Source organism: Zonotrichia leucophrys, unplaced genomic scaffold (assembly GCF_028769735.1).
Source record: "Zonotrichia leucophrys gambelii isolate GWCS_2022_RI unplaced genomic scaffold, RI_Zleu_2.0 Scaffold_36_1286893, whole genome shotgun sequence".
Taxonomy (NCBI): Eukaryota; Metazoa; Chordata; class Aves; order Passeriformes; family Passerellidae; genus Zonotrichia; species Zonotrichia leucophrys.
In genome coordinates, this window is record NW_026992241.1 from 73,046 (window position 1) to 93,233 (window position 20,188).

Consider the following 20,188-nt stretch of genomic DNA (forward strand, 5'->3'; position numbering starts at 1 on the left):
GGTTCTTCATCCAGAGGGTGGTTGGGCACTGGAACAGAGTCCCCAGGGAAGTGGTCACAGCACTAAGCCTGTCAGAGTTAGAGAAGCATTTGGACAATGCTCTCAGGCACATGGTGTGGTTCTTGGGGATGGTGGTGTGCAGGGCCAGGAGCTGGATTTTGATAATCCTTGAAGATCTCTTCCAACTCGGCATAATCTATAATTTTATGATTAATTTTTATTTGGCTTGTGTACTAGAACATCCAGTGGATTTTTTTCTCACTGTTTTTATGAACATGTGTCATTCTCCCTATCACAAAGAAGCTGACTTGTTCTGTTACCTTGCTTCTGTGTTTATGGTCTTACTGATTTTTCAATAATTTTCTAATTCATAATGGCATTACAGATAGTTGAATCGTCTTGGTTGAGTTTTTACCTTACATTTACCTTTTGAGGGAATGTGGTGAAATTTTATCACAGTTTTTTGTTTCTGTGTATTGACTGATGTTGGATTTCCAAGCAGTTAAAAGATATTTATGTGAGAGAACACTGCAGAATAAAGACTTCAGTCCAGTCAGTTGTCATTATTCACATGGGTGTGGTTAATCTGCAGTCCATTTTACATGTACACCTATTTAGTAAAGAATGGGTTTACAATTTTTAGAGTTTGTCTCACTCCTGATAAAATGTAGAAAATTTATGTATGTATGGTAACATAGCTGTGAGGTGAGAAGACATTCTTTCAAAGTGTAATGATGTCACTTTGACAATCATAGTTTGATTTGATTTTTGCCCCCTCTTCCCCAATTTGGTTTCCAAATTTTTCCTATCTATATAGCCTCTCCCACATGGTGAACAGGGATGACAAATGAAAATTTTGAATAATTACTATTTTTTAACAGAAACATATATTTTGTCTTGAACAATTAATGTATGCTAAAGAGTTAGTTGAAATTTTATTTGAAAGTTCAAATATTAATTAATGGATTTGTGTTTGGCTTTTCACAGGGACAAAAAAAGAGACAATGAAAAGGTCAAGGAAAAAGAAAAGGCCAAAGAAAAGGAGAGAGACCAAGACAAAGAGAAGGAGAGAACCTGGGACAAAGAAAAGGAAAGAGAGCGAGATAAAGAGAGACACAGGGATAAGGACAGGGAGAAGGACCAGGAGAAAGAACGGCATAAAGATCGAGAGAGAGTTAGAGTCAAGGAAAGGGATAGAGACAGGGACAAGGACAAGGAAAAGAACAAGGAGAAGGAGAAGGGAAAAGACAGAGAAGAGGTAGACCAGAACAAGGAAAAATATGATGTTATGAAAGAGGGGGAAAAGGATAGAGAGAAGATTAAGGACAAGGAGGGCGAGAAGGACAGAAGGGAAAAAGGGGACAAAGAAAAGGAGAAAGATGAGAAGAAAGAGAAGAAGGAGCAAGAAAGAGAAAAAGAGAGAGATGATAAAAAAAAGAAAGAGAAGAGATCCAGATCACCCCCAAGAAGCTATAGCTCTTCAAGAAGATCTCGTAGCTCCAGCAGGTTTGTTTAGAATTTTTAAATGCTTTTTTGGACTTGTCAGTACAGTGATGCACGATGTAAAATGCACATCCTAATTTTTATTTATCAGTATCACCATGCCACTTACCAATTCAATTTGTATTCTTTCTGTTTCTTAGATTTCCCTATAAAATAAAATCCATTCCAAAGAGCTGTATATGATGCTTGTTGGAAAATAGTTTATTTTTGGGCAACTGATACTTGCCTTTCACATTACTGTATAGTGTAGTCCTTGAGGACAGTAAGTAGATGGTTCTTATGCCATTTCACTGTGCTGGAGCCATCCAAAACTTATGATAGAGGGACATGAAACACCATCTTTGTCCTAATGAAAGTTGGAGTCACTGGTACATAGTTTCTTCCTTACTTACATACTGTACGGTGTTGGTCTGTAACGGAATTTGTTGGGCTTATGAACAGTTGGATGGTAGTATTTGCCACTTGGCCACCTAAAGGATGGCATGCAATGAATTCTCTTGGCTGGATGGCTGAAGAGCAGGAAGCAAGCATGTTATTTGGCTGACTAGCCATTCAGAAAGTGAATGTATGTATCTCAGTTGAAAAATAAGTATGCTTTGTTTAGTTGATTAAATGTCCAGATACAAGTACAAATTAACACTTCTTAACCATGCTGATAGTAAACAGGAAAGCAGTCAAGGTTAATCTATCTGTTGTTTTTGCCTGTGAGGGAGGGTAAACTGGATGGAAGTCTGGATAAATTCAATCTAGCAAAAGGAGACTGTGAGATTGATTTTAAACTCTGTAACTGGACTAACTCAAGCATATTTGTTATAAATGATCAAATCGAGAGCCAAATTTATAAGAAACTTCAGCAATGATTTATTAGATTTTCAGCAAAACAGTTTCGATCAGGGAAAAAAACCCCACCACAGCCAAGGGCAGTGTCGAGCCTGGGATCGGCTCTGCGTGAACCTGGATCTGACCTCCAAAGTGTCAGAATCTCCCCCTTGGTTCACACCGACTGCTTCTCAAAGTGAGCTTATATACTGTCTATTCTGCCTGGGGCAGAAATGACCAAATGTTCCTTTGTGTCCCTTCACACACAGAGCTGGGGCTATACATGTGCAGAGGTAGACAAAAGTTCGGTTCCAGGTGTCTAAATGATGTCAGAGCACTCTCCAGGAGTCGGTATTCACATGTAAAGGGTGGTGCCGGTTGTAGATGCAATCTTCCATGAGCAGATCACTCTTGAATGGCCCAGACATTCCAGGAAAGTCAGTGATCATGGCCCAGGAAGGTTCCATTCATACGTTAACAGGCTTGATATTATCTTAAAGTTTTCCCGAAGCTAATTGAATAAAAATAAGACTCTGCTCCCAGCCAAGGTGGCCAAAATACATGGCTTGGATTTTACAATATTTTATACATAAACAGCATGAATTAACTCGACCATACACTACATTTTCAAAAGCATAGCAGCTAATTTAAGTTCAGAAGCTTTCCAAATACTTCAGCAATTATGGAGTTCAATAACATCCTGTGACAAATTTAGATAAAAAATTTTATGTTACCTTGAGAGAATGAAATGCTGGATGAATTGGGAGAAGTTCTACATATAATAATCACTTCCCTAGACAAAAGCAAAATTTTCATGCCCCTCAAAATTCAGGAGTTTATGGTTCATATAATGCAGAAAATGCTGTAATGGTTTCTGAACATTGTTTGGGTTATATGAAATGTCCATGCTGCTCTGGAGGTTTATGGGCAAAATATTGTGGCTTCTTTAAACATATACAGCTTCCTATTTTAACACATTAACATTATTTCACAGGTTGATGTCCTGGTTTAGGGCAAATTTGTTAAAGAATCTGCAAAGGAGGGCCCCTCCAGAGAGCAAACTCACACGGCCCCTCCCCCCAACTGGTTCGGGAAGAATTCCTCAGAGAGAAGTGAAAAGAACCTGTTTATTTGACTGGCACAGCACCCCCCAGCACACAAAATGAACAATACCAGATGACACCACTCTGAGAAAGATGACAAAATCAGAAAGTCTCTTTCGGGAGTGGTTGCTCTGTTCTCAGTCCCTCCGGCGCTGGGCCAGCTGCTGCAGCAAAACCTTTGGTGTTCCCGGGTCCCAGACAGGAGCAGGTTCGAGATGGTCACAGAAACAGGAGAGGAGAAACAGTCAAGGAAGGGATGTGGACTGTTTAGCTAGAACTAGCTAATAAGCAGAGGCCAAAGCAGAGTAGATGCGAGAGCAGAAAAGGGAGCAAGCAAAGCAGCAAGCTGAAAGCAAGAAGTGAAAACCAGCCCTATGTACTGCCTGTCTCTGTGTCCCTGATAAAAGAAACCCAAACAAAACTTCCACTCTTCAGAGCCGGTCTTAAAGGCACAGAACATATGAATGGGGATACAAGCATCATAACTTCACCCCAGGACAGTTGACTACTTGCACAGAGTAGAGGTAGTTCTGTTAGCTTTGAAAACAATTTCTGCATGTATGTATCAGGAGTCTTGAATTAGATAATTAATTGTGCTGGACTGACCTAGGTTGAATGCCAGGTGCTCACTAAGTAACTCTATTGCTCCTTCTCCTCAACTGGATGGGGGAGAAAATACCAAGAGTTGACATAAGAAAGGGGAGAGATCACTCACCAATTACCATTATGGGTGTGGTAGGTTGACCTTGGCTGGATTCCATGTGCCCACCAAGGTGCTCTGTCACTCCTCTTTCTCAGCTGGACAGGGAGAGAGAATAAGATGGAGAACAAGTTATAGGTTGAGACAAGGCAGTTTACTAAAGCAAAAGTGAAAGTTGGTGTGTGCACAAGCAAAGAGAAAAAAAAATTAATTCTGTGCTTCCCATTCAGCCACTTCCTGGGAAGCAAGGCATGTGTAGCAGTTGCTCTGGAAGGCTGGCACGTTAAAAAGGGAGATTTCCTCAACCCTTGGTGTGGGGATGCTTAGTATTTAATTTGTCTGTAAGCACCCCAGGAAAGCTGAGACCCCAGTGCTCAACCAGTCTGTCAGCATTTTGTTAGGGAGACCCTTCACTGAACAGTCCAACTGGATTGGAGGGTGACTCAACTGACTTAGGAAAACACACCAACAGCATAAGGGAGACCCCTCAGCAAGTCTTCCCCTTTATTTATGTTACCCACTGTCAGTGCCCGTGAAGGACTAACACTAACAGTTTATGGAATAACACTATTAATATAAAATTGTGACAGGTTAAGGTTCAAGGATTGTCAGCTATGGTATCTGACTGCAAAAATGTATTCAAAGCAATACACAGACAAGCTGTCATCCCCATTAAAAGTATTCAGCATGCAGAGTATGATTCTTACCCAATAGGCATCCCTATCCGGAAAAAGGTTCAACCTGTTGACTGATCCCAACAGTTACAATGGAGTCTTCCCTAACTTTTCTCCCATTCTCCGCTTTTATATTATTTCTTCATGTTTAGGTGGAGCTTGAGTGACTCTAGTCATACATACCTTTGTTACTGCTTGGTATAAAATTCTGTTGCTTTGCTTTTAAAGATACAGTAAAAAAAATATAGAGCACATGCCCAGTGAGGTGTGGTGACACCTTGGAGGTGGGTAACTGTGGGATGGTGGTATGCATTAATATTACAATTAGGCTATAATGAAGCAAGTTCATCTGAGGAGAGTAATTTCAACACAGTTGATGGCTCAGCAGCAGGACATCTTTTCCTATCTCCCCTGGTTGACAGGTGCTACTTGGTTTATCAGCTGCAAAGTACCATTGAGTACTCCCTTTAAGGATTTCAACAGAGCCTAGCTGCAGTGTGTCCACTCGGTTCCACCCTCCATTCCATCCCCTTTAGCAGGTGCTATGGTTGCGGATTGTGGGTGTGGGGAATTATCATCGAATAGGTCTTGAGCATGCCAACCGCATTCTATCCAAGGAGTGGCAACTGTATTTTAGCCTATAATTTCCATACTGTTTATAACTTCTTTCAGGATGTGAATATAACTTCTCAGTTTCCTCTAATTTTATCCCCAGCCATCTTTCCCCAAAGGCAAACATTGTAAATAAGAAATGTTCCCCCTTCTTCCCCATTTTCTTAGCTTTTATATCTGAGCTGATATCATATGTTATGGAATATCCCTTTGGTCAGTTCAGGTCTGCTGTCCTAGTTGTGTCCCCTCTGTCATGGTTTAGGAATGGTATTTCCCAATTTAGTGTTTCCACTGAAAGGCTCCAAACCACATGCCACTTCCTCACTCCCCCCTCCCCCTCCCTCCTGCAGCAAGCTGAGAGGAGAACTGAAGGCACAAAAGGCAAAGATCATGCATCAAGATAAGAGCAGTTTACTGTAAACATCAGTGAGATAAGAAAACTAACAGTAACAGCAACAGTAGTAATAACAATGTACAAGAAGGAGGACACCATTCACTGAATCACACCCATTACTCACCATGGAACCCAGTAATAGGGGAACCTCCACCATGATACCCCCCAAAGAGACCTCCTTCCCCCACCCCTGGCAATGAGGTGGTATAAACTAACCAGCCCCCCTGACTACTGTAGAAATTAACCCTATCCTGGCTGGAATCAGGATATTATGCACCCCTTAATCTATACCATATACTCATGCCCAAATCCTACACCTTCTAACTATATACATACATACACATATATTAAAAAATATATATATATATATATAAAATATACACAAGCACAAATATAATTTCCATAGGCAATGGCCATCCCTCCAAGATGTCTGTTAAGTTAATTTAGTCCATGACTGTGAGTTCTGTCCATCCTAGATGTCTTCTAGGGCAGGAAGGCTGGTGTGCTGTTGGCTGATTGCGAGTTGTATCAGGAACTCACGACTGGTGTATCTGGAGCAGTCCATCCTCATTGTCCATGGTAGTTATAGCATACAGTTGAAGTGTCATTCAGCAACCAGTATTATACAATTCAATATTACCGACTGTTCTCATCCAAAAATCAAATCCCCTTGAGGCACACATCGTGTTTCTCCATCCATCTGCATTATTCACAAGGTACACACAGATCCTTGAGCAAAAACAATCCCATGGATGGGTTTATCTTTGCTTGAGGAAAGACTAATCCAAACTGTCTTCTCTAACACATTCCTCATACGCACCACAGGAACTTTAACCCCTTTTACAGTATGTGGAGGTTTTGATTGGGCAGGGCCAACTTGATTGGTAGAGCCTTGGGTGTTAACTAACCAGGTGGCCTTCACTAGATGTAGATCCCAATGTTTGAAGGTCCCACCACCCATTGCTTTCAATGTGATTTTTAACAGTCCATTGTACCATTCAATTTTCCCAGGAGTTGGTGCACGATAGGGAATTTGATACACCCACTCAATACCATACTCTCTGGCCAAGGTGTCTATGAGGCTATTTTTCAAATGAGTCCCATCATCTGAGTCAATTCTATCTGAGGTGCTATGTCACCACAGGACTTGCTTTTCAAGGTCCAAGATAGTGTTCCGGGCAGTGGCATGATGTTGCGGTGTGTTGCAATGTCCTGTTTTAAACTTCCGGGTCCCTTCCCAGGTGTGCCTATACCTTCTCCCTTCCCCCTCGCCCCTTGCTGAGTGTGCCCTGTCAATCAGGCTAACATACCAGCAAGGCGTTGTGTGGTTGGTCCCTCAGGCCTGGGGGACATTGGATAGGTGTCCCTAGTCCCTTGAGACCCTGCCCCTTTCACCTGGTTGGTAGCTCACCTGTCCCCTCCCCTTCCCCTGTCCCGGAGCTTAAAAGGTTAATGAGACCATGCGGCCTCCATTCTGGTTGGAGCAGTTGCCCCGGTTCAGACCTCTGTAACCATGGAATAAACATCTGGACAACCCTCCAGCAGAATCCACTCCTTTTTTCTCTTCACCATCGCCAGAAGCTCTCTCTCCTGAGGTAAACGGAGTTCCTGACAAGCCTGGACTCGTTCAGTGTCCCGCTGCAACCTCCAGCAGCCAAGGTATCTCTGGGGTGAATTACACTACAGTGCTGCCTTTGGCCCAGCAGCGAGGGTCAGAACTGGCCCAGGCACCATCTAACTGGTAATATTGGGATTCATATTCCAATAGCATAAGGCACAGAGTACATCTCCAGCCATCTAATGGCTGTTTCCACCATAGTAAGTACGTAGTGCTTGCCTTGATGGGTCTGTGGGAGTGTGATGTAATCAATCTGCCAGGCCTCCCCATATTTATATTTTGACCATTGTCCACCAGGGGCTTTACCTGCTTGGCCTGCTTGATCATAGCTCATGTTTCACAGTTATGGATAACCTGGGAGATAGTGTCCATGGTTAAGTCCACCCCTCCGTCACAAGCTCATCTGTATGTTGCATCTCTTCCCTGATGACCTGAGGTGTCATGGACCCATCCAGGCAGAAATAATTCACCCTCATGCTGCCAGTCCAGATCCACCTGAGATGCTTTAATCTTGGCAGCCTGATCCACCTGTCCATTGTAGCAATGTTCTTCTGTAGCCTTACTCTTGGGTACGTGTGCATCTATATGATGTACATTTACTGCTCTATCCAGGCATCAGTGTCTTACTACAATTCTGCAGCCCAGATGGGTTTGCCTCTCTGCTGACAATTGGTCTTTTTCCATTGATCCAGCCACCCCCACAGAACATTTCCTACCATCCACAAGTCGGTGCAGAGGTAGAATGCTGGCCATTTCTCTTATTCAGTGATATCTAAAGCCAGCTGGACATCTTTCTCGTCTGCAACCTGACTTGATCCACCTTGTCCCTCAATAGCTTCCACGACTCGATGCATAGGACTCCATATGGCAGCTTTCCATTTTCAATGTATCCCTGCAATATGGCAGGAACCATCATTAAAGAGAGTGTATTGCTTTTCATTTTCTGGCAGCTGATTATATGGTGGTGCCACCTCTGCACATTTTACCTTCTCCTCCTTTTCTGATGATAGTCTGAAATTTTAACTTTTGGGCCAGTTCATGATGACTTCCAAGGTCCCTGGGTGATTGGGGTTTCCTATTCGAGCTCATTGTGTGATCAAAGGAATCCACTTACTCCAGGTAGTATCAGTGGCATGATGTGTTGCAGGGACTTTCCCTTTGAGCATCCAGCCTAACACTGGCAGTCAGGGTGCCAGGAGGAGCTATGCTTCAGTGTCAATAACTTCTGAAGCAGCTCCAATCCCTTTATAAGCTGCCAGTATCACTTTTTCAGTTGAGGTGTAACAGGCCTTGGATCCTTTGTGTCCTTGACTCCAGAACCCTAGGAGTCATCCTTAAATCTTCTTGGGTACTTTTTGATAGAGGCTTCAGGAAAGACCAATCTCCCCAGATGCAGTGTAGAGCACATTTTTCACATCTTATCCTGTCCTGACTGGCCCAAGGGCTACTGCATGAACAATCTTCTGTTTAATTTGTTCAAAAGCTTCTTGTTGTTCAGCACCCAACTTATCAGAAGGTAGAGAGGACTTACAGTCTGACCATATTCTGAAATATGCATCCTCCAAAAACCCACAGTGACTAGGAAAGCTTGTGTTTCCTTCTTGCTGGTTGGTGGGAACATAGCTGCTATTTTGTTGACCACATCCATTGTAGTCTGATGATGTCCATCTTACCAATTTATTCCTTAAAACTGAATTTCCTGAGCAGGTCCCTTGGCCTTACTCTGCTTTATGGCAAAACTGGACTTCAGCAGAATCTGGAATATCTTCTCCCCTTTCTCAAAAACTTCTTCTGCTGTGTTGCCCCACATGATGATATCAATGTGTTACAAGTGTTCTGGAGCCTCATCCTTTTCCAGTGCAGTCTGGATCAGTCCATGGCAAATGGAAGGGCTGTGTTTCCACCCCTGGGGCAATTGATTTCAGGTGTACTGGACACCCTTCCAGGTAAATGCAAATTGTGGCCTGCACTCTGCTGCCAGAATAATGGAGAGAAGCACATTAGTAATGTTGATGGTGGCACCACTTTGCTGCCTTGGACTCCAGTTTAGACTGAAGTTCCAGTATGCCTGGCACAGCATCACTCACCGGTGGTGTGACTTCATTCAGGCCACAATAGTGTGTCAGTCTTCACTCTCCACTGGATTTATGCACTGGCCATAGAGGACTATTAAAGGGTGAGTCTTGCTGACAACTCCCTGGGTCTCCAGTTCACAAATCATCTCACAGACAGGGGCCATGGAGTCCCAGTTAGTGCGGTATTGCTGACAGTGCACTGTTGTGGTAGGGATCAGTACCAGCTGTTCTTCAACCCTCATCAGTTCCATAGCAGAAGGGTTCTATGAGAGACTAGGCAAGGTATTCAGCTGTTTAATTTCCATTGTCTCCACAGCATCTATCCCAAAATCATAGTGATGCCCTTTTGGGTCCTTGAAATACTCTCTCCTCAGGTAATCTGTGTGAGGGATGCATGGGGCCTCTGCACCAGTCACAATGGGGTATTTTTGCCATTTGCTCTGTGTCAAGCTCACTTTAGCTTCCAGTACAGTCAGCTATTGGGATCCCCCTGTCACCCTAGAAATAGAGATGGATTCTGCCCTTAAATATTTTGATGGCATCAGGGTACACTGTGCACCAATGTCAACTAATGCCTTATACTCCTGTGGGTCTGATGTGCCAGGCCATCGGATGTTCACAGTCTAATAGATCCGATTGTCCCTTTCCTCCACCTGGCTGGAGGCAAGGCCCCTCTAGTTCTGGTCATAGTACTCATTGCTCACTTATGGCAAAGATGACTTGGAGGTCCCTTCAAGAGTATCAGAAGTAACATCATCCCTTCTATTCTGTCTGAGGACTTGCTCACTGGAAACTAGAGCGACATTTATCCTTAAAGAATTTCCTGCAGTGGTTGTCCTTCCTCTCAACTCACGTACATGTGTTGCTAGGACAGAGGTGAGTTTTCCATCCCATTTCCTCATGTCCTCTCCATGGGCACACAGATAAAACCACAGGTTACCTTGTGGTGTGTACTCTCTCTCTCAAGCAGGGAGGTGCTTGCTCCCAATAGCAGACTCTGGTCCATACTGGTGGGGCATGGGACATTTCCTCTCTAGCTGTCTCGAGTCTTTCAAATTTGTCTGCTATCTTGGACAGTCTTTCCACAGCTGAGGTACCACAACCACATGAACAGACCAAGCAACATTGTGACCAGTGGCTCCATATCTAATATAACAAATGCTTGTGGATGCCCCGCTTGACTCCCTACACAAAATCACAGACTTGTTAGGGTTAGAAGGGATCTCTGGAGATTATGTAGTCCAACCCTTCTGCCAAAGCAGGTTGTATTGGATCTGACTGAGATAGAGTTCCTTTTTCCTTAACAGCCCTCACAGTGATGTGCTTAGCATTGGTAGCTGGAAGTGTATTGATAACACACCAGTGTTTTGGCTACTGCTGAGAAGCACTGTCCCTCTAACATTCCTTCCCCCCATCAAGGGGCTGGGAGCGGCCAAGATCCTGGGAGGGGACACAACCAGGCCAGCTGACCCAAATTAACCAAAGGGATATTACATACCATATGATGTCAGCTCAGATATAAAAGCTAAGGGAGAGAGGAGGAACAGGGGGGATTTGTTATTCTCTGTTTGCCTTCCAGAGCAACCACTACACATGCTGAAGCCCTGCTTCCCAGGAAGTGTCTGAACATCACTCGCTGATGAGAAGTAGAGATTAACTTTCCCCTTTGCCTATGCATGCACAAACTTTTGCTTGTTTTTTTCCTTTGCTTTAGTAAACTGCCTTATCTTAACTTACTAGTTGTTTTCCATCTTATTCTCTCCCCTGTTCCACTGGGGAGTGATAGAGCAGCTTACTGGACACCTGACACCCGGCCAAGGTCAAACCACTACAGTCCTTTCAGCGCCCAAATGTGGGATAAGATAAAGGCAGTTATACATATATATATTGCATGCTATAGTAAATGGTAAATAGCAGTTTTCAAGTAGTAAGCTCCTATGCGGGACACAGTGTTTGTCAGCTGTGCTGCTTATCACTCTGTTTTGCTGAGTTTGGGAACATGTTAAGACAAACAATGATGAGTGAATACAGCTCCTTCTCCCTGCCCAGGGTGGATGTGAATGATTTTGTACTGCAGACTTTCATGGTCTTTGCTCATCCTTATGTAAGCTGTTTAATATTATTAATAATATTAGCTAATACTGTTGGTTCACTATGGAATTCATACAATCTGTCATCATCCCGGTATAAGAGAAAACAACCTTTATGTGAAGAGCTATTGAAAATCTGCCCTGTGGAAAATTTGGTCAGGTTCCTAGGGTAGTTATCACCTCCCATTGCCTGGGACTTTACACCCAAACAGGTAAACAACCCTAGTAAACTGACCTGTCAACTGATAGAAGGGTGCCTCGTTTACCCCCATGAAAACCAGCAGCTTCTTGCCCTGTACTAGAGCCTGGCCTGTGCCAACTGATCCACTGCTCAATACTCTCACAGGACTATAGTTGACACAGGAATCCAAACTGCATTTGAGGACACTATGGCTGAGACAGGGACTCAAACTACAGCAACTACAGTAATTGGCCCTGTAGTGAAAACAAAAAAATGGACAAGGCAAGTTGCAGGCCCATACTACCAATTAGTAAGGGAGGAAGAAGAAGAGGAAGTAACAGTAGGAAAGGAGGGATTAGATCAAGAGGCAGGCCCTTCAACAAATAAATTGAAAGGAGTGAGGCAAATCAAATGGGAAACTGAAGTTCCTCGGTATTGCAGCCTGAATTGCTGCTAGTTAAGTCCAGGGTAAAGAAGTAAAAAGGCCATTGCATAATATTCACAGATGTTTAATTCAGCCGCGCAGTGAGATGTTCAGAGTTCTCAAAGCCCACACGTGTATATGGTCTAGGTTACTCAATCCCCAGGGGGTAGGGGTTGAACCTGGTCTCGGGGCAGTACAAAGATGCGGGCCAATCAGGGAATAGGGAGAGAGTGACTCAGGGACATAGGAACAGGGAAAGGAGCCAGTGGGGCTGAACAGCTTTGAGGGAAGCGTCTTGTGTCCCTCCAACCCAGGGGATGCCCCCCAGGGTCTCCACAACTTGGTCCCTGGCCTCATCAGAACTTTGAGACTTGCAAAAAGATTACAGTTGCCAGCAAGGTGAGCGGATTTCTGCCTGGCTGCTTTTGTGCTGAGATAATGGGGCCAACAGTCAGTAGTTAGAAGGTCATGAAGCCCAATAGCTGAGATGCCTTCCTAAGGATCAGGAAACTGAAAGAGGAACTGGAAAGGAAGGAGCAATTTGCAGACTCTGGAAATGGCTTGTCTCAAGCATGAGGGCAAGATATCCATTTAAGGAAGATCTTGTGAGCTCCCCAGACAAGTGGACCACTACAGACAAAGGTATCCAGTACTTAAGAGAAGTAGCAGTGCTGGAAATCATCTCTAGTGATCTAAAAAGTGACAGAGTCCCTAAAGATCCAGAGGATGTCCCTTGCACAATGTCCATGTGGAGGAAGGTGGTTCAAAGCACCCCTGCATCATATTCCAGCAGCTTGGTATCATTGTATTATCCACAAATGGATACACCAGCTGTAGAGATGGCATCTTCCTGGCTCTGAAATGTAGAAGAAACACTGGATACTTCCTCATCCCTACAAGCCATCACCCCAGCTTGTAGGGGCAGCTCAAGAGATTGGTCCTCTCCTGCTCTGGTCAGAGGGAAGTCCCAAGCTCAAGCAATGTGGCGAACTCTGGTTCTTTCTGTGTGACCAGAGAGAGAGCATGAGGAAGTGGGATGGTGAGCCCACCTTTGAGCTGGAAGGCCATGTCTGTGAACAGAGAGGGAAGAGAGCTGTTAAGAAAGGGTCATCCAAATTGACTCCATGTCGTTACTGCAGAGACACAAGAAAGCAATCAGCAATCTCCCAGACATAAAAGAACTGAAATCACTTCCATTAACCCTGGTGAGGACACTTCTGATCTGGTATCCCAAAGGTCAAACAGTGAATACTCTGACCAGGAACAGAGGGTCCCTGCCTTCAGCCAGGAGGAAGAAAGGGATGACCGGGTATACTGTACTGTGTGTATTTAATGGCCTGGCACATCAGATCCCCAGAAGTATAAAGCTTTAGTAGATACCGGTGCACAGTGCACACTGATGCCATCAAGGCAGAACAGTGTAGAATCCATCTGCATCTCTGGAGTGACGGGGAGAGGCCAGGAGTTGTCTGCATTAGAGGCTGAGGTGAGTTTAATGGGACAAATGGGAAAAGCATACCATTGTGACTGGCCCAGAGGCTCCTTGTATCGTTGACATTGATTACCTCAGGAGAAGGTACTTCAAGGATCCAAAGAGTATAAATGGGCTTTTGGTATAGCTGTGAATACAGAAAAATCAAACAGTTATCCACCCTGCCTGACCTCTCTGAAGATCCCTTCATCATGGGATTGCTGCAGGTTGAAGATGAGCAAATACCAATTGCTACCAGGACAGTGCATCGACGACAATATTGCACCAACCGAGACTCTTAAACTCTCACCCAGAGCCAAGGAGTGATCAGCAGGACCCACTCACCCATTAACAGCCCCATCTGGCCAGTGTGAAAGTTTAATGTGGAATGGAGGCTGATAGTGGAGTATTGTGGCCTCAGTGAAGTCACACCACCTCTGAGTGCTGCCGTTCCAGACATGTTTGAACTTCAATATGATCTGGAATCAAAAGCAGCCAGATGGTGCCACAACTGATATCACTAATGCATTTTTCTCAATCCCTTTGGCAGCAGAGTGCAGGCCACAGTTTGCTTTCACTTGGAGGGGAATCCAATACACCTGGAACCAACTGCCCCAGGGGTGGAAACACAGCCCCACAATCTGCTGTGAATTGATATAGACTGCACTGGAACACAGTGTCACCTAGAGCAGGTTACACAGAAATGTGTCCAGGTGAGTTTTGAATGTCTCCTGAGAGGGAGAATCCACAACCTCCCTGGGCAACCTGTTCCAGTACTCTGCCACCCACAACATAAAGAAGTTCTTCCTCATGTTGAGATGGAACTATTTGTGTTTTAGTTTATGGCCATTGCTCCTGGTTCTGTCACTGGGCACCACTGAAAAGACTCTGGCACCATTCTCTTGGCACCTACCTTTGAGATATTTATATGTAGTGATGATATCCTCTCTGAGCCTTCTCTAGACTAAAGAGGCCCATCTCCCACAGTGTTTCCACATAAGAGAGATGCTCCAGACCCCCCCATCATCTTAGTGTCCCTCCACTGAACCCTCTCCAGTAACTCTTTGTCTTTCTTGTACTGAGGAGCCCAGAACTGGACACACAACTCCAGATGTGGCCTCAGTAGGGCCAAATAGAGGGGGAGGATCACCTCCCTCAACCTGCTGATCACACTCTTCCCAATGCACCCCAGCATATCATTGGCCCTCCTGGCCTCAAGGGTACACTGCTGGCTCATGGTCAACTTGTCATGCACCAAGACTTCCAGGTCCTTCTCCACAGAGCTGCTCTCTAGTAGGTCAGCCCCAGCCTATACTGGTCCTTGGGGTTATTCCTCCCCAGGTGCAGGACCCTACACTTACTCTTGTTGAACCTCATTAGGTTTCTGTCTGCCCAACTCTCCAGCCTGTCAAGGTCCTGATGAATGGCAACACAGCCTTCAGGTGTATCAGCCACTCCCCTCAGTTTAGTATTATCAGCAAACTTACTGAGGGTACATTCTATCCCTTTGTCCAGGTTGCTGATAAGCAATTTTTTTGTGTTTTTTACACACCCCACTCTCATATGACTTTGTTACCGGCTCAACCCCAGGTTTCCCATAGCAGTCTCAGACATCTGATTCCTTAATTTATTCATGGTGCAGTAACACACAAACAGCTCAAGCTGGTGCCTTCAAGAAGGAACTCTGAACAACTGAATCCCTGGGCTTTTATATCCTTCCAGTCTATCTGCACAATATTCTGGGGTCTTCCTCCTGAGTCCTCAGCTCCTGCTGTGTCTCTGAGTGTCCGATCACATGGCTGGTGCTACAGGTCCCTGTGCCCTTTGTTGTGCAAAAGGTCAGTGCCAGTTCACAGCCTCTTCTTGGGGCTCATGCTATTTCCCACCACCCAGAGTTTAATCTGCAGCTCGCACTGCATCTACACACTGAGCTACCTGCACAGAATGTATTACTCAACACTCATGAGAGTGGAGTAGAGGGGGTCTTATTCCACACTACCATCATTCTTCCAAGTACTACTAGTTGGAGACAGGTGTTGTGAAATGTCTCTGTCTCAGCTTCTGTCTGTCTCAGAATTCAAAAAATTCTAGCACCGCTAGACCTAATGTTGGTCTAAGGCAAATCTTGGAGTGATTTCTAGTGAACTTTATTTAAATCAACAGGAAGTTGGCTCCTGCCATTACCCTGTGGAATTTTTCCTTTGAGACAAGAATGTTAGTTCTGTGTATGATTTAGAGTCACAAAATCAGTATCAAATTTTTCAAACTATTTTTCCTTAAATTTTGCTGTATTAGTGTTCCTTAAGAGTGTGAATAAAAACAGGTACACAAAAATCTTTTTACAGACAAATGTAGCATAGAGGTAGGAATGGTGTCATACACAGCTGTAGTTCTTCAACTTGAAATATGAAAAGCAGAAACTGAAAATTAGATTCAATGAATAAACAGTTTCTAGTTGAAACATAATTAGTAGGGTGCTTACTTGGTTGCTCACAGATATGTATGCAGGAAAACAAAATAAAGGGTATGTACTCAATATAGACCAAGTGGGAACACTGTCAGAACAATATATTAATTTCCAATGCCCCCATTTGAAAAAAGGTGGTCATAAATGTAAGGATGTTCAAAATGAGGTGCATGTTAACCAGTGAACAGCTGATCAATGATTGTGGAGGTTCTTTCCATGATTTTGAGGCCACTTTATATCTTTGTTTACCAAAAATTTAATCAAACTTAAGAACTTGCTGAAAAAAACAGTTATGAACTTTTGTCCTGTGCAGCATCAGGAGATCAAGCTAGATGATACTGTCAGAGTATGAATCCAAATAGTGATACTAGGTATATCTTAATTTATGCTTTTGTAATTTATCTAATAGCTGTTGTTTTCTTGGCCTTCCTAAATATTAAAGAAAATCAGTGGTGTCACAATCCGTCTGTATGAACGGGGTTCGTGATGGTTTGTGGATTGATCTCAGGGTGCAAAAAGAACCGACACGGTACAAGGGGATTTGCAGTGATAATCAAAACAAATGCACCTTTATTGAATGATCACAGCAAAATGCGATAGAGAGATTAAGGGAGAGAAAAAGATAGAGAAAGAGAGAGAGAGAGAGAGAGAAAGAGAAAGAGAAAGAGAAAGAGAAAGAGAAAGAGAAAGAGAAAGAGAAAGAGAAAGAGAAAGAGAAAGAGGGAGATATAGCTACCAAACATAGAGACGAAGTCCTGTGGTCCAGTCCAGTCGAGGATCCACCTGTTAGGTCAGGGAGATCTCGAAATCTCTAGCTAACTCAAAGGTTTTTATTATGATATCTCTGTTGGAAATTGTGAGGAGAGGGGGAACAGATACAATAAGGAATAGATGTAACAGATAGTCCATGTTCTCAGCAGTAAAGGAGAGCCATTGTTTTCTTGCTCCAGTGGTCACAACCTGCAGGCAAACATCTCGCTTTGGTCAGCTTGCCTCCCCCCACACACCTTCCCCGGGTCAGGGGTTTCAGTCCCAGTCCTTGGAAGGAGGAGAGAGGCCTTTTCACATAGGGGTTTCATGTCTCAGTCCTTGATGGAGAAGCTTCTTACATCTCAAGTTTGTCTGTCAGGGTGGTTGCAAACGAGTGAGAGGGGTCTTCTGCAGGGGACCACCCAGAACTCAAGAGAAGTCCAGTCAGGCCGAGAGGCAGGACAGCTTCCAAGGCTATTGTTGCAAAAAGGGCATGGTGCCCCCTTCTTTGGGCTCAGTGTAGCATACAGCAAACAACACCTGTGAACAATAGCTTAGCACTGTGCTCTCAGGTCTCGGGCCTGTGGCGTGTGTAACTTTCTCCTACAGAGAACACAGGGGGGGGGTCTTCTCTTCAGTTGTCCCCAAATGATGATCGTGAGGCAGATGAGGGAAAATTCGGACAGACTCTCACAAGTGGGAATTGCAAAAGCTGGTATGCATAAGTGTAACTTTTGTCTTGTGTCTTCAAATGCTCTGACAATTAGTTTTTAACTTCCCTGTTGTCTTTGTTGGTTCTTCCTGTCTGCTTTTCCTGCCCTATGAAGAGGTGATAGGAAAGAGTCATCTTTGACAGATAGGTAGTATGTTTATGTTAAATGAAGCTTTTACTTGATCAATTTTTACTTTATTTTAACATGTGCCTCAGTATGTTTGCAACCAGTTATTTAATGTTCTGCTCTATTTGAGATCAGACTCCATAACAGCAACTTCATCAAATTTCATACATCTGTATAAAACAGCTGTTTTGTAAAATACTAAGAGCTCTTCAGTGTGTTATAGAATAATGCATAGGTTTGCTGAGCATGGACTGCTAGGAAAACAATTTATATTAACATTTTCATTTTGATTTTGACAACAGCTTGAGATTCATTTTGCACTGCTTGCTACTAAACCAATATGAATGCTAGCTTATGTATTCAAGAACTAAATATCAGTCATACTGAACTGGAATTCTAGTGACCTTAATCTTGCAATGTTAATTTTTGAAGTCTATATTGCTCAAGTTTATGCCTTTTGTCCTAATTTGTCTTTTCATTCAATTGTATTATTTTCGTGACTGAAGAAACTTAGTACAGGATTAGTGAATACAGTGTGTTTCCATTGTTATCACATATAAGTACAAGCATGTAAGGATAAGCATAAAACTAAAATCTGAAAGGAAGGACACAACTTTTTTTTCCTACTTCTCACTTCCTTTCTGTCCTTTCCCATCAAACTGAAACATGATTTTTTTTTTGGTTGTTGTTGTTTATATGGTTCATATACTATTGGTCATAGATAATGTTATATTCAGGAATATTTATTTAGTTCTGTCAGATCATTTTAAGAGCTTTCTGGTTTTATTCAATTGCTGAGTTTATTATTTTTCTTCTTTGGTGATCTTGAATTTCTTGGTCCTCCAGAGAAAGACGTAAAAGGAAGAGTAGAAGTCTCTCCAAGTCTCCTAAAACGACCAAAAAGAAGTCTTCACAAACTCCTTCTCCGAGAAGGTTAGTTTGCTATAAACATAAAAGTTAATGAGCAGTAAAGGAGGAAAAAGTTGTAGTATTTTTTTAAAACTGAAATGCAATATAGAGATCACTGTTATGAAATAAGCTAACTCAATTTGTGTTTCTTCTGGCTTTTGGTTTTTTAGTTTGGAAAAAGCTCTTTTGTAATTTTCATTTCTAAGGAAAAGGTCTATTTTTCAACAAGCAGAACACTCAAAAGTGGATGCAGATAAATATATTGAAAACAATTTGTGAAGTATTTTCATTGATTTACTGCCTTTTCATTAGTTATCTCAGATAATTTCAATTGGTCAGTATGATTCAGTTCTAAGTTAAAACAGGCCAAAAAGCCCTATATGGATTTGATCTTTGGTATGCTTTCAACTGGAGAGTTTTTTATCTGTTAGCTCTTTGCAAATATGTATACTGAACATGTGCATCCTTTAGCTCTTTTTCCTTGTCTTTGTGAAGGCATTTGTGTTATGTTTGAAAGTGACTGAACCTTTCTGAAAGAAAGCAAACCAGAATACCAACATTAATAGTTATTGTACAATTTACTGCACAGTACAGAGTATGCATTGGTAGTACATTTGTTGCTGTGGGATCAAATTCTGATTTGAGTAAAAATTTTCCTAAACAGAAACAAGAAGGAGAAAAAAAGAGAAAGAGATAGAAATAATGAAAGAAAAGAAAGGGAACACTTCAAGAAAAAAATTAATAAAGTAAAAGAGGGAAAAGAGAAATCTGACAAAAGCACCACTACTTTGAAGGTAAGCTGTGTGACCAGGTGATAAACAGTGGAGTGCTACAAGTGGAACAATTCTTGGAATTTCCTCCCTTCTTCATCTTTCTTTCTCTCACCCTTCTTTTCCCCACCCTTCTTTTCCCCCATTTTCTTTATCAAAGTATTGCCACTTGATGGAGCTTGTGTGAATAGGTTACTGAAACACTTTGTTTTGGTTTCTTTCTCTTTCTGTTCTGTGCCATATGTTAGGAGTTGACTGGCTGCCTATCTGTATGGGCAGGCATAAAGGAGATTGTATAACTAAGCAGCAGGGTTCAGGGTTAGTTTTCCTGTTGTGGTTTAACCCTGACCAACAACTAAGCACCACACAGTTGCTCTCACCCACTCCTCCTTGATGGGATCGGGGAGAAAATCAGAAGACTAAAAGGGAGACAACTTGTGGGTTGAGATTAAGGCAGTTTAATAGGGAAAGCAAATGCTGTTCACACAAGCAAAGCAAAACAAGGAATTCATTCACTCATTCCCATGGGCAGGTAGGTATTCAGCCATCTCCAGGAGATCAGGGCCCCATTACGTGTAGCAGTTACTTAGGAAGACAAACACCATTGCTCAGAATGCCCCCCCCCTCCTTCCCCCATCTTTTAATTCCTATGAAGAAAATGAGCTCTATTACAGCCAAAACCAGCACAGGCTTTTGATCTGAAAAGATTTTTAATAAACTTCAATTCTGCAGTTCAGCCTCTCCCTGGTTGCTTTGGTCCTGGACTGCATATTTGACTCTGCAGGAATA

The 20,188-nt window shown here is 43.0% G+C and overlaps 1 protein-coding gene across 7 annotated transcripts in view; it reads left to right on the forward strand.

The window, feature by feature from the left end:
* The window catches only part of LOC135460384 (splicing regulatory glutamine/lysine-rich protein 1-like), an 87,608-nt gene that overhangs the window by 64,029 nt on the left and 3,391 nt on the right, over positions 1-20,188 (forward strand). For 6 of the 7 annotated variants that reach the window (XM_064737197.1, XM_064737193.1, XM_064737196.1 and 3 more), the window contains 4 exons: positions 988-1,506; positions 17,709-17,741; positions 18,567-18,653; positions 19,294-19,423. In XM_064737197.1, the coding sequence (XP_064593267.1) occupies positions 988-1,506; positions 17,709-17,741; positions 18,567-18,653; positions 19,294-19,423 (769 nt within the window). The remainder of the gene's footprint in view (positions 1-987; positions 1,507-17,708; positions 17,742-18,566; positions 18,654-19,293; positions 19,424-20,188) is intronic. The other variant, XM_064737194.1, reaches the window with a different exon arrangement.